This window comes from Centrocercus urophasianus, unplaced genomic scaffold, assembly GCF_019232065.1.
Source record: "Centrocercus urophasianus isolate 14NV4802_14NV808 unplaced genomic scaffold, USGS_Curo_1.0 seq_12, whole genome shotgun sequence".
In the NCBI taxonomy this organism is placed as follows: Eukaryota; Metazoa; Chordata; class Aves; order Galliformes; family Phasianidae; genus Centrocercus; species Centrocercus urophasianus.
Window position 1 is genome coordinate 60720093 of NW_024884364.1, and position 12411 is coordinate 60732503.

The 12411-nt window shown below is 46.9% G+C and overlaps 1 protein-coding gene across 1 annotated transcript in view; it reads left to right on the top strand.

The window, feature by feature from the left end:
* The first annotated feature begins 2161 nt into the window (after window positions 1-2161).
* Window positions 2162-12411, top strand: part of GAS6 (growth arrest specific 6) — a 36763-nt gene continuing 26513 nt past the window's right edge. Inside the window, exons 1-2 of the mRNA XM_042810828.1 lie at window positions 2162-2306; window positions 2459-2625. Coding sequence (XP_042666762.1) covers window positions 2162-2306; window positions 2459-2625 — 312 coding nt within the window. The remainder of the gene's footprint in view (window positions 2307-2458; window positions 2626-12411) is intronic.

The window sequence follows — 12411 nt, forward strand, 5'->3', positions numbered from 1 at the left end:
GATGGATGGATGGATGGATGGATGGATGGATGGATGGATGGATGGATCAGTGGATAACTCGATGGATGAGTGGATGGAGTACCTGATCCAGGATTTGTTACCTAGCAAATCTTTTTTTTTCATTTTTTTTTTTTTTAATTTTTTTGCTCTTTAACATCTTCTTGTAATATTTTTAATGACTTTTTTTTCAAGTGATATACTAAATCTATTGCATTTTGCACATATTTCTTACATTATCAGTGTCTACTAACCACTAGAATCTATGAGTATCTACTAATCCTAAAGGTTCAGAGATATACCTGGAAATCTCTGCCTAGGTAACATGACCTTTAAGTCAAAAGGGAGTCTAAAGTGGGACATGCTGAGTTTACAGAGAGTTCCTATAACCTTTGTTTCAGTATTTTCTGCAGCATTTTTCTATCTTGATTCTCATGTTCCCTGAGCCCTCACTGCAACAGCTGATCAGATGGTATGAGCATGCAAATTCTGAAGAAAACGAAATCCAACTAACTGCTTAAATCTACCTTAAATTCGACATTGCCAGAAGAATGGAAGGTGGAAAATATGACTGTTAAAAGGACCTTGGGGCTCACCCAAGTCAGTGTTTGAGGTCTGTGCCAGGCAACTTACTGGAAGCTGTAATGAGGAATAGAATTAGTAGACTCAATGACACACTGGAGAAAAGTAAGCAATGCATATCAAATAGAAGTTCACATTTTTGCAAATCCATTAGATTTTCGAAGAGTGATTTTGTTTGTAGAGAAGGTGATTCTGATCATATTATTTACCTGTATTTTTTTATTTGCCTTTTACCTTAGGTTCTCCAAGTGTGTTCTTATGAATAATAGGATAAAAAACTGTCTGAAAGGAAACTTGCCACTAGTTTACATAATATAAAGTAGTTTCCAGAGCCCACAAAAATCTCTGCCTCTCAACATATTCTTAGAAGTTATGAAGAAGTGTAATACCACAGTGATGTCTTGCAGACAGAAGGGAAGGTGAAGGGCAGCACTGGGGCAGCCACCTCACTGATTTGTTGGGTTGCTCTGGTTAGGTTTGCTGCATGCCAGCACAAGAAGCGGACGTGACTAAAGGGTGGGAACAAGAAACACTAGGACTGTTCCTTGGAGCAACACTGGAAACTACGGCCCAAATGGCCCAAAGCTCTGCTATTTTGGAAAAGAGTTGCTTCAGGCAGGACACAACAGAGGCCTATGCATGCAAACAAAAAGGGCGTTATCATTCACTCCTAGAAGACAGGAATTCAGGGTACCTTCCGGCATTATCAGGCATGGAATGCAAGGCTCAGGGTAGGCAGGAATCATAGAATCATTAGGGTTGGAAAAGGCCACTAAAATCATCTAGTCCAACCACTAGCCTACCTCCACCATGCCCACTGACCACATCCCTCAGTGCCACATCCACACGGTTCTTCAACACCTCCAGGGTTGGTGACTGCATCCCCTCCCTGGGCAGCCTGTGCCACTGCATGACCATTCCTGAGAAGAAATGCTTCCTAACATCCAACCTGATATATATCTAATAAGTATTGTTTACACTAATTACACTGTACATGCTATAGATAATTGTGGATATACAAGTGTCTGTTAGATATAGCAAAATAAATGACATCCTATGATCTTTGACATTCACTTGTCTGCTGAAAACAGCAGCAATAAACCTTGGTGGACTCCAGGCGCAGTTGGGAGCTCTGACCCACAGCTCTGGGGTCAATTCAGTATACAGATGTGGCACTGAGGGGCAGTTAATGGGGTTTCATGGAATCATAAGGGTTGTAAGGGACCTCTGGAGATCATCCAGGCCAGCCCTTTGCAGTAGGTTTTCTTCACAGGACGTGTGCCCTGTAACCGTGGATGGAGAGTGGTTAGCATAGCGGTGAATTACATAGCGGTATGGATCGTGTCAACCTCTTCCTTTAGGAGCTGACTGTAAAACTGCAACATCAGCGGCGAACAAAACACGCCGGGACGCGGGGCAGAAGCCCTTTCCCGCAGAGCTGCGCGGTCACGCGGCCCGCCCCAAGCGGGGGCAGCCCCGCAGGCAGGTGGGCGGCTGGGGGCGGGCAGGGGGCGTGAGGCCGAGCCCGGTGCTCCGCCGCGAGGTGTGTCCCGCCCGCGGCGGCCGGGAGCCATTGGATGGGATGGGCGAGCGGCTCCCCCGGCGGGCTCGGCAGGCTCCTCGTTCCACGCCCGCCCTGCGTCGCTCCGCTCCGCTCCGCCGCACCATGCCGCAGCCCCTCGGGGCCGCCCTGCTGCTGGCGCTGCTGGCGGCGGACTGCTCGCAGGGTGAGTACCGAACCGGACCGGGAACCCGGCGCCGGGCGCGGCATCTCCATGGGAAGCGGCGGCGGGGGGCGGCCGGGCGCGGGGCTGCGCCGCTTCCGAGCTCGGCCGCTCATCGCTGCCTCTGCCCTTCTTCCTCCCGCCGTCTGGCCCAGCCGTGCTGCTGCGCGCCCCGGAGGCTGCCCAGTTCCTGCGGCAGAGGCAGCGGCGAGCCTACCAGATCTTCGAAGAGACTAAGCAAGGGCACCTGGAGAGAGAGTGCGTGGAGGAGCACTGCAGCAAAGAGGAGGCCCGGGAGGTCTTCGAGAACGACCCCGAAACGGTAAGGAACGCGCAGGTGGCGAGTCTCCTCCCGGTGGGGATGCAGTGGGAGGAGGACGAAGCGCTGGGAAGCGGCTGGGAGCCCCGTGGCACAGCCAGCACCCATTGCCGGGGCCGCTGGAAGTGCCCCTGTGAGGAGGATGCTGCGGGTACTTGGGCAGGGCGTGCCGGCAGGATGCTGGCTCAGGGAAGGGCACCGCGCCGCCCTGCCGCGACAGCACTGCAAGGTGACACGGTGCCTCCCGGACTCCTCGCTGCCCTCCCGCCGGCTGTGCTGAGGGCACCTCGCCCAGCGGGGAGGCAGAGCTGAGGTTTCTGATGAGCACACGCTGACGCTCCCTGGTCAGCTTCAGCTGGGTGAGTGTTTCAGAGCAGGCAAGTTCAGGAGCTGTCACTATGGAGGCGCGCCTGTCGGCCCCTATTGCTGCTACACTCTCCCATCCAGGTGCGGCTAGAAGCAACCAGCATGAAAGGCTGACCTTGTTGGGCTCCCTGTTGCAGGCTGTCACATCTGCCATCCTCTCACTGCACAACGTGTGCATGCGGCTGTGCTGCTTTACAGAGCTTGGCTCGCCTGCCCCCCATTCCTTCCTCTCCATGCTGCTTGGAAGCAGCCGCTCCTGTTTCAGAGCTGATCTGGCACCCAGTAGCAGCAGGAGGTGTTTTCCTCAGGCCCACACTGCACAGTGTGTTCCAGTTAATAGCTCGGTGCTTCGAGGAGATAGGGAGCGTGTATGCGTGTGCATGTGTAGGTGTGTTTGTACACAGCACATGCACCAGAGGCGAGGGAGGGACGGAGGAGCTGTTCTGCATCTCCTTCGGACAAGCCTTGACATGTGCGCTCTGTCAGGCACTGGCTGTTGTTACAAAGCAGCATTAAGGGCAGCAGAGAGGTTGGCTTTGCTTTCAGCCAAGTTTTAATTTAGAGCTTAATACAGAGCTGCTGCCCAGGCAGTGTTTAGTTGTGCACCAGTTCTGTGTGCATCTCATCGGCAGCTTCTGCCTGCAGCTGGGGTGCATTAAAAAGAGCAGGGCCAGGGGGTTGAGAGAGGTGATCTTTCCTCTCTGCCCTGGCAAGGCCACGTTGAGAACACTGCGTCCGGTTCTGGGCTTCCCAATTCAAAAAAGACAGAGACTTCCCAGAAGGAGTCCAACAGAGGCCCACAAAGATCATAAAGGGCCTGGAGCATCTCCTGTATGAGGAAAGGCTGAATAACCTGTGTCTGTTCTGCCTGGGGAAAAGAAGACTGAGGGAAGGGATCTGATTAATGTTTGTAAATATCTGAAGGGAGGTGGGATGCAAACAGATGAGGTCAGGCTCTTTTTGGTGGTTTGTAGCAATAGGACAAGGAGCAATGCCCTAAAACTTGAACGTAGGAAGTTCTGTACAAATATGCGGAAGACCTGCTTTATGCTAACGGTGATGGAGTGCTGGAACAGGTTGCCCAGAGAGGTTGTGGAGTCTCCTGTGGGGATGTTTAAGACCCAGCCAGATACCTACCTGTGCAACCTTCTGTAAGGATCCTGCTTTACCAGGAGGGTTGGAGTCAGTGATCTCTTTAGGTCCTGGCCAACCAGGACAAGCCTTGTGATTCTCTGTAATATCCAGTTTAGGAGAGTGGCTTGCACTGCTTTTTCAATATCCCAGTTGATATCCACAAGCTTAGAATAAGTATTCACTACAGAGCAGTGAGTGCAGGAGGAATCTTGCAAATGGAATCTGTAGTGAGGTAACCCAAGGTGAGCAGCTCTGCTATCTGCTATGGGTGGTGGGCTCTGTAGATGTGTTTGAATCAATATTTGGTACTTATACTGTGTACTGAAAAAAACATAGGGTTCTCCCTACGTTGTCTTGCTAATGAAAAGAGTGAAATCATTTGAGTTTAAATTCTTTCAGTGTGCAACATAAGAGCCAATCACACCATTTAGGCATGTTCAGTAGTGCAAAGTATTTCAATTTTTTTTTTGTGTTCTCTTTATTACTGCTGTTAAGGCTAGTTTGGGAAACCTCTGAAGAAATACCACTGAGGCTGAGTGAGCTCCTGCTAAGGAGCTGTGTCCCCTTGCTGATTTCACACATGCTTTGTCAGTGACCTGGATAAAATGATAGAGTGCACCCTCAGCAAGGGGAGAGGCTAATGCACCAGAAGGCTGTGCTGTAATTCAACCAAACCTGGACAGGCTGTAGAGTTGGGTGGAAAGGAACTGAAAGAAGTTCAACAAGAGCAAGTGCAGAGTCCTACACCTGGGGAAGAATAACCGCATGCATCAGACCAGGTTGGGGGCTGACCTGCTGGAAAAGAACTCTCTAGCGAAGGACCTGGATGTGCTGGTGGGCAGCAGGTTGGCCATGAGCCAGCAGTGTGCCCTGGTGGCCAAGAAGACCATTGGGATCCTGGGGTATATTACAAAGAACATGGCCAGCAGGTTGAGGGAGGTGATCCTCCCCCTCTCCTCCACCGTGGTGAGGCCACATCTGGAGCACTGTGTCCAGTTCTGGGCTCCTCAGTTCAAGAAGGACAGCAAACTGCTGGAGAAAGTCCACTGGAGAGGCTATAAAGATGATTAGAGGCCTGCAGCATCTCCCATACAAGGAAAGGCTGAGAGACCTGGGGATGTTCAGCATGGGGAAAAGCTTATAAATATCTAAAGAGCAGGAGTCAAGAGGATCCAGGCTCTTTCTGTTGGTGCCTAATGATAGGACAATGAGCAAGGGGCACAAACGGGAACACAATTCCATCTGAACATGAGAAACATCTTCTTTGAAGGTGACAGAGCACAAGAACAGGCTGCCTAGAGAGGCTGTGGAGTCTCCTCTGGAAATACTCAAAACCCACCTGGATGCTTTCCTATGTTTCCTGTTACTGTAGGGAACCTGCTTTAGCAGAAGGGTTGGACTTGATTTCCAAATGTCCCTTCCAATCCCTACAATTCTGTGATTCTGCAGCAAAGCACTTTATTTTATCATGTAAAACTTCCTGGCTGCTGTTCTGACTCAGAGCTCCCAAGAGCTGTGAATTTACTTGCTCTGGGCAGTGTGTCCTTGCTCCTCACTGCCACATTGCTTGAATTTGGCTGAGAAGCAGCCATGGCACCTCCCATCAGGTGGATTTACGGCTTTCCCTATCTTTTCCAGCCAGCATATGGCACAAGGCATCAGATGCACAAAGCTTGGAGTCATACATGTGAGCTGTTACTACTGCAAACACTTGAAGCCGCCAGTTGTTTGTAAGGCATAGATGACTTTTGGCAGCACCTATGGATGTGATGAGCAGAATATTTTCCTCACCTGCCTTTCCATCTGGCTTAATCTTGTTACATTTTATTGCTACACACCTGAAGTAGAGGAGGTATCTCTTTAATAGTGGAAATTATTATGCTGCCATCTCCCTGGTGTTGCATTTACACCCAGTCCTATTGGCTGACAGAAGGAAGCTTGCTGAGAGAGAGCTGGCTTGGGAAAGGTGAGAACTGTTCAACAAACAGTTGAACTAGCAGTTTGTGAGTTGTAGAAACTGCTGCCACACTTTGGCATATTTGGTAGAATGAAGACTTCTTAGTGACTGGGGAAATGTACTGATTACTGTTGACAGCTGATGATTTCTTGCATTTGGAAGGCTGAAATGTTTGTCTCTGAAGGCTGAATGTGGTCACAGAGGCTAACTGCTTAGGTCATATCAGAAAGAAAAAGCCGCACAACTTACTTCTTTAGGTTGGATATTAGGAAAAATCTCTTCTCACAAAGAGTGGTGATACATTGGCACAGGCTGCCCAGAGAGGTGACGGAGTCACTGTCCCTGGAGTTGTCCAAGAACTGTGGGGATGTGGCACTGAGGTACATGGTCAGTGGACATGGTGGGAATGGACTGGTGCTGGACTAGATGATCTGAGAGCTCTTTTCCAACCTTTATGATTCTTGCCTTCCTTAGCCCTGCAGGGATCCCCATGTGGGCTTATTCATAGGGAACATATCTGTGCATTGCTTGTATACACTATCAGGTGTGTCCACGTCTCCCCAGTTTTATGGCATAAAATTCCAGCATAAATCTAGCCCCATGGGTGCTCTCTGTGCTGGTGGGCAGTCTTGCAGTCATGATGGTTGAAGGTTCATTAGTGATTAGTCAGAGCTTGCTCTGCATCTTGCCTTTCCCAGCCCAGTGAACAGGCTGAGGGTGTGCAGGAGGCCAGGCTGGTGACCTAAACCAACCAAAGGGCCATTCCATGGTGTGTAGCAACATGCTTGGCAGTAAAAGGGGAGAGAAATGGGGATTGGTTGGACATCTTTTGCTTGGCATCTGGCTGGACATCAGTCAGCCTGGTGGTGGTGAGTAGATGCCTTTGCATAACTTGCTTTGTTTTCTTTCTCTCTCTTCTTCCACTTCTCTTTTGCTTATTAAGCACTTTTTACCTTGACCTGCAAGGTTTCTTGCTTTTGCTCTTCCTTTTCCTTTCTCCCTGTCCTTTTGCTGACAGGCCAGATGGGTGGCTGCATGGTGCTTGGCTGCCTACCAGGGTCAACCCTCCACAGAGACCTACGACTTAAAGCTGAGATGTGAAATTACATTAAATGGTTCAGTCAGACAGCTCCAGATGTTTAGATGAAATGGAGCAAGGCTGTTACGTGGCTTCCTTGATGCTTCCCAGCCAATGGATTCAGGCAATGGAAACATCCAGCCAAGAGTAATGTTATGGAAAGGTGACCATTAACTGGACGAGGCAGTAAACAGCAATGGAATTGCATGTTACTGTAACAGAGCACATTTGTTCTACATCAGGCCTTCATTGTTTCAGTGATCAGCTTTTCAAAGAAACTGCAAGCAGTCGGCAGAACATTGGCTTTCCCTGAAACCTGTGTGCGGGTGTTGCCACATGTGCCATTACTTACATCAACTGCTAATAATAGCGTATTAGGTGGGGCCAAAAAGCCATCCATTTGCAGGCCGGCACAGCTTTTGTCTTTTAAGTCACGGAAAATATAAATATCAGCTTGCCCAGACTGGAGGAAGGAAGATCAATTGAAACTTTTTTAGATTGTGAGGTTTTTTTAGGAGGCAGAACAAAACTTGGTCTGTGCAGTTTGTATGACTATACATGGTAAAAACAAGTGAGGGCCCAGGTTAATGCATCTTGCAGCCTTTTTTTCATGGAGCTGGTGATAACATCCTTAGATGTTACTGAAGAATTCTAGGAAGGATTTTGTGTTACAGTTTCAGTTAGGCTACAGATACCAAACAGGAAAATGAAAAAATGATATGGTGGGACAAAATAAAGGTGAAAAGCATATTCCTCGAGTTGTGAACCAAAATGCAGTGCATTATGTTTGTAAATGGGATCTATTGGAAAGATATGCAAAGTAAGATGGATGGTGAAGTTGCAGAATATTTTGGATGTGGAGATAAGAATGTTATCTCATTTCAAATGTTGATGAGGCCTTATAAAAAGCTTTGCTGCAGAAATATTTGACCTTGGTATGCATTCAAGGTACTACAGCTTGTTAACTGACTGATAAACTGCTCTGGAATTTGGTTGACCTGTTCTAAAAATGTGGCTATCCAAGCATGTAAAATTGAGGGCAAAAGGTAACGTGGCTGCTGGTGTTCTTGGAAACTTTGGAAAGTAAATACAGCAAAGCAGGTTTCTTGTGCAAGGAGTTTCTCTGTGTAGAAAGGCTCAACACAGTGAAGGTGTGAAGCCTCAACATTTTGGACCACATCAGTACAACATCTGTTTGTCACTGCTTGTCGTGTTTGCTGCTGCTGTTGTTGAAGAGCTGCAACAGGGAGATGGTGGAGCCACTGTCCCTGGAGGTGTTAAAAAAAATGTGTGAATGTGGCACTGAGGAACGTGTTTAGTGGGCATGGTGAAGATGGGTTGGGGTTAGACTAAATGGTCTTAGTGGACTTTTCCAACTTAATGATTCTGTGAAGGGATACACATGGCACAGAACTGCAGAATAACTTGGGCTCGAAGGTAAGTGGGAGGTCCTGTCCTGGCCCCAACTCACAGCAAGGTCAGCAGTGACTGCACCAGGGTACTTGGGGCGTTTTGCTTTCATGGCTTGAAAACTGCTGATCCTAACATCCTAACGTCTAGCAATGCCAGTATTCTTTCTTCTAGAAAGAATAGAATAGATTTCAAGAAAGAAAATAGGAGGAGATCTAGACTTTTGTGCAGAAATGTCTTGAAGGACAGAAGGAAGTTAAAAATTTTGACAGTTGAGCTTTACGCTACAGTGACATGAAGAATCCCAGCTCCCTGTTGTGGTGAGATCTGAATGTTCACCAGGTTCTTCCTTCCCTTTCTTTCTTCTAGTATGGAAGAGAATTGCACCAAACTCTAGTAGGTCTGCTTGGTCTTGATGGGGACAGTGGTGCAGTATGAGTCTATATACTTGGCAGTATGGACTGCCGTCTGCTTAAGGTAGTGGACTGTAGTAGCAGGAGGGATGACAGAAATACTCAAGCCTGCCCTAGAAGGTAGCTTGTTCCTTTCATTAGCTACATGCTACATTATCAGAGATCACTGAGAAAGGTGAGCCAGGTTTGCTGCTGGTCAAAGCAGACAAACTTCCATCAACTGTGCAGGAGTCAGGCCTGCCTGGTCCTTAACTGTTTACACTTGTGTGAATTAAGCCCAGGTTTTCAGAATAGAGCTGGAAATACTGATGCAGCCCATCATGGTTCTACATTTCAGTAAACCATAAGGCGAGGAGCTAGGGAGAGAGAACAAAAGTGGCTGATATTGCACCAAGGGGTTATTTAAAGCTAGAATGGAAAAAGGCACTGAGAACAGCAAATTGAAGCAGGGATTATATAGATTTGGGGCAAGGAGGAGGATAATGGAAAAAACAGATAATGTTAGGTTAATTTGGAGGGTTTTTTTAGCAGAATACAGTAGGTTTTAATGAGAGGGGTAGAAAGCCACTTAAATAAATGAAGAAAGCAGTGTTGTGGTTATGGGTTCATTTTGTTTTCTTTCTAAATTGAAAAAAAAAGAATAGCCTACTGGCAAGTAATACAGACTGTGTTAGTACAGATGCTTGAGAATCAGGTATGGGAAACACTGAATGTGTATAAATTGGCAGTTGTGGTTCATGTGCACTCCAAGCTCGAGATGAACTTAATGGATTACAAGCAATTACTTTCCAGTAGATACGAAGAACAAGGATGGAGCCAGCACCAGAGATTTAGAGAAGGGATATAGCAAGGGAGATGTGGGCAGCATGGCTGCTCTGGAGGCTGTGGGACATGGAACTGGGTTGGGAAGAGGGGATGTCTTGTGGCAACACAGCTACAAAAGCGGCATTAAAAATGTTCATTAAGTCATAGTTCATTTCATGGTAAAGTAATTCAGCAACTGCTAAATGACCCAAACTGTGGCAATTTGAAAGCAGAACCAGTGGCAAAGAATGGGCTGGGATTCTCTCAATTCACTTCTCCTCCTGAAAAGTAACTCACGTTACATTTCAGCAACTTTGCATTTACAGCTCAACTGATCTAGTTGGTTTAAGCCCATTGCCTTTGCCCATTCTGTTCACCCTCCCTGCACAGCAGCTTGTGTGACTGAATGGACTAATTAAAGGAACTGATCTGAAGAAAAGTAATCTGGAAGGAAAAAGGATCATTTAGTGTCTGGGTTGGTTCTACTAGCCCCACAAAAGGCTGTACCATCATCCTGGAAAGGATAGCGTATTTTCAGGAAGGGAAGGCCATGTGCTGAGAAGAAGCAAAAAGATCCTCACAGCACATGCTGTTGAAGTAATGAATGAAGAACCACGCTATGGAGAACGAGACTGAAGTTCTTCAGCAGGTCTGCCTTCCATGTTTGTATCTTCATCACTATTTTGTTGTGACTTGCTGTTCTAGAGGCTCTTCATGCATGCACAACGTCTCTTGGGAAGTTTCTGTATCTGTTGTGTGGAGTTTTCTTCCTGTTCCTTTGAGTAATGGAACCAAGAGGAAGAGTAAAGTTGCAAAACAAGGTGGATACCCAGGAAAAGAGGCGAGTGTTGTTGTTCTCTTTGCTCTGCATCATTTTACGCTACTGGCCAGTGGAGTGTATAAAGAGATAAAAGGAGAACCTGTCATGGTTGTACTGTACAAATTCACGTGCATCTGGAAAGCTGCTGCTGCATTTGGCTGCCTCCTGGAACAGCAAGTCCTAGCTCAGTTCCAGAAAATGTGTGGGGCAGGAACAAAAATGCAAAAGTTACTTAGTTATTAAAGTTATGAACAGGGAAGTGTAAAGTCGGATTCTGTCACAAGGGCCTGGCGATGTCTCAGATGTACTTCCCCATTCCTGCTTGCCTATCCACGCTGTGGCAGAATGTGGTGGTGCCTTAAAGTGACCAAACATTGCTGCTGTGAGCTGTGCATAAGCAGAATCCTAAGAAACAACTTGCAGTATCTTTAGAGTACAATAAAGGGGAAAAGTACAATTTTGTCTTCAGTGGATAAAACACTGCAGAACTTGTAGGAGAGATCACAAGCATTTAAGCTCCATTCACTGGGATGTATAATCTCTTCCATTTTAAATATGACTTAAATAACAGGAGAGCAGTGACACAATATAGGATGTGAAGTGGAGATAGTTTTTTACTTACGTGAGGTGTTTTGTCAGATCCAGTTTCCCTGAATTTGCTTGAAGTCTGTAACTGACAATTGAACCACAACTGCCAGTGTTATCTGAGCCCTCTCTTGTCAGATTGTGAGGAGTTTGCTCTTTGCACGGAGAATGCACGTTGTTCCAGAGCAAGATAGGAAGAAAACTGGCTGAGCATAGAGCTCCTCAGAGGAGAAAAGATTTTGCAAGTCTAATGGCATCGACTGAAGCTTAACTTCTATGCCTGTAGTTTCTATTGAGATAACGATCTGAATTGTAGGACTGTTCAATTACACAGTATGGGAGGGAGACCAGTCAATCAGCATGAGCCTAGGGCCCAGTTTAAAAAGCAGTGCAGAGTGCTCTTCAGCATTAATGAAATTTGCATTCCCAAGCTGCACAGTTAAACAACGGTTGTTGTAAATGCACACCCAAGTCAAACAGTAACTTGCAGCCAATTATGGTTAGCAGTGCCATTGCTCTGCAGGCCTGTGGAGTGGAAACATGAAGTGTATTTATAAACAAGGAGGTCATACCTTGCCCCAGGCAGACAGTCCTGAAAGGAGAAAAAAGGAGTCACTAGATGGAGATGAGAAAAGGGCATGATGTGGGAGTTGTCGCTGTGCTGAGGCAACAGATGACAAGCTTGTCTGTTACTCAGCAAATAGAGCCCTACAGAAACATCAGTTGTGCCGAAGACGGGTTTTTTTTTGCTGACAGGCAGAGCTGTGTTCTGATACGGGCTTTTTATTCTGTATTTTATTTATGGAGGCAAATTTTATCTCATAAGCAGAACTGTGAAGGCACAGTTAATTGGACTTGTGCCCTTTCATGCTGCTCTGCAGTGTCTGAATTTGGTATAGCTTTTGTTTGCTTTATTCTTTGTAATCTTAGCAACCTGGAAGCTGCCAGTGACAGTAGCCTGCCTGCACTAAGAAACTGTTTTTCAGAAATTACCACTGCTTATGCAAGTCAGTGAGATCCCTCAGTGATGGCAGTATTGAAGTCCTGCTCTAGATTTTCATCTGTTGCTGTCGCGTCTCAGACGTGGGGTTGGTTGGGTTCAGTGCTGATCAGGATTACTTGACCTGGTGCTCAAAGTAAACAGAAGCAGCTGGCAGACCCTTCTGGCTCAGGTTCTCAGTGCTGCCGATTACTTTAAGCAATAGTGAGAACATTTTCCTGG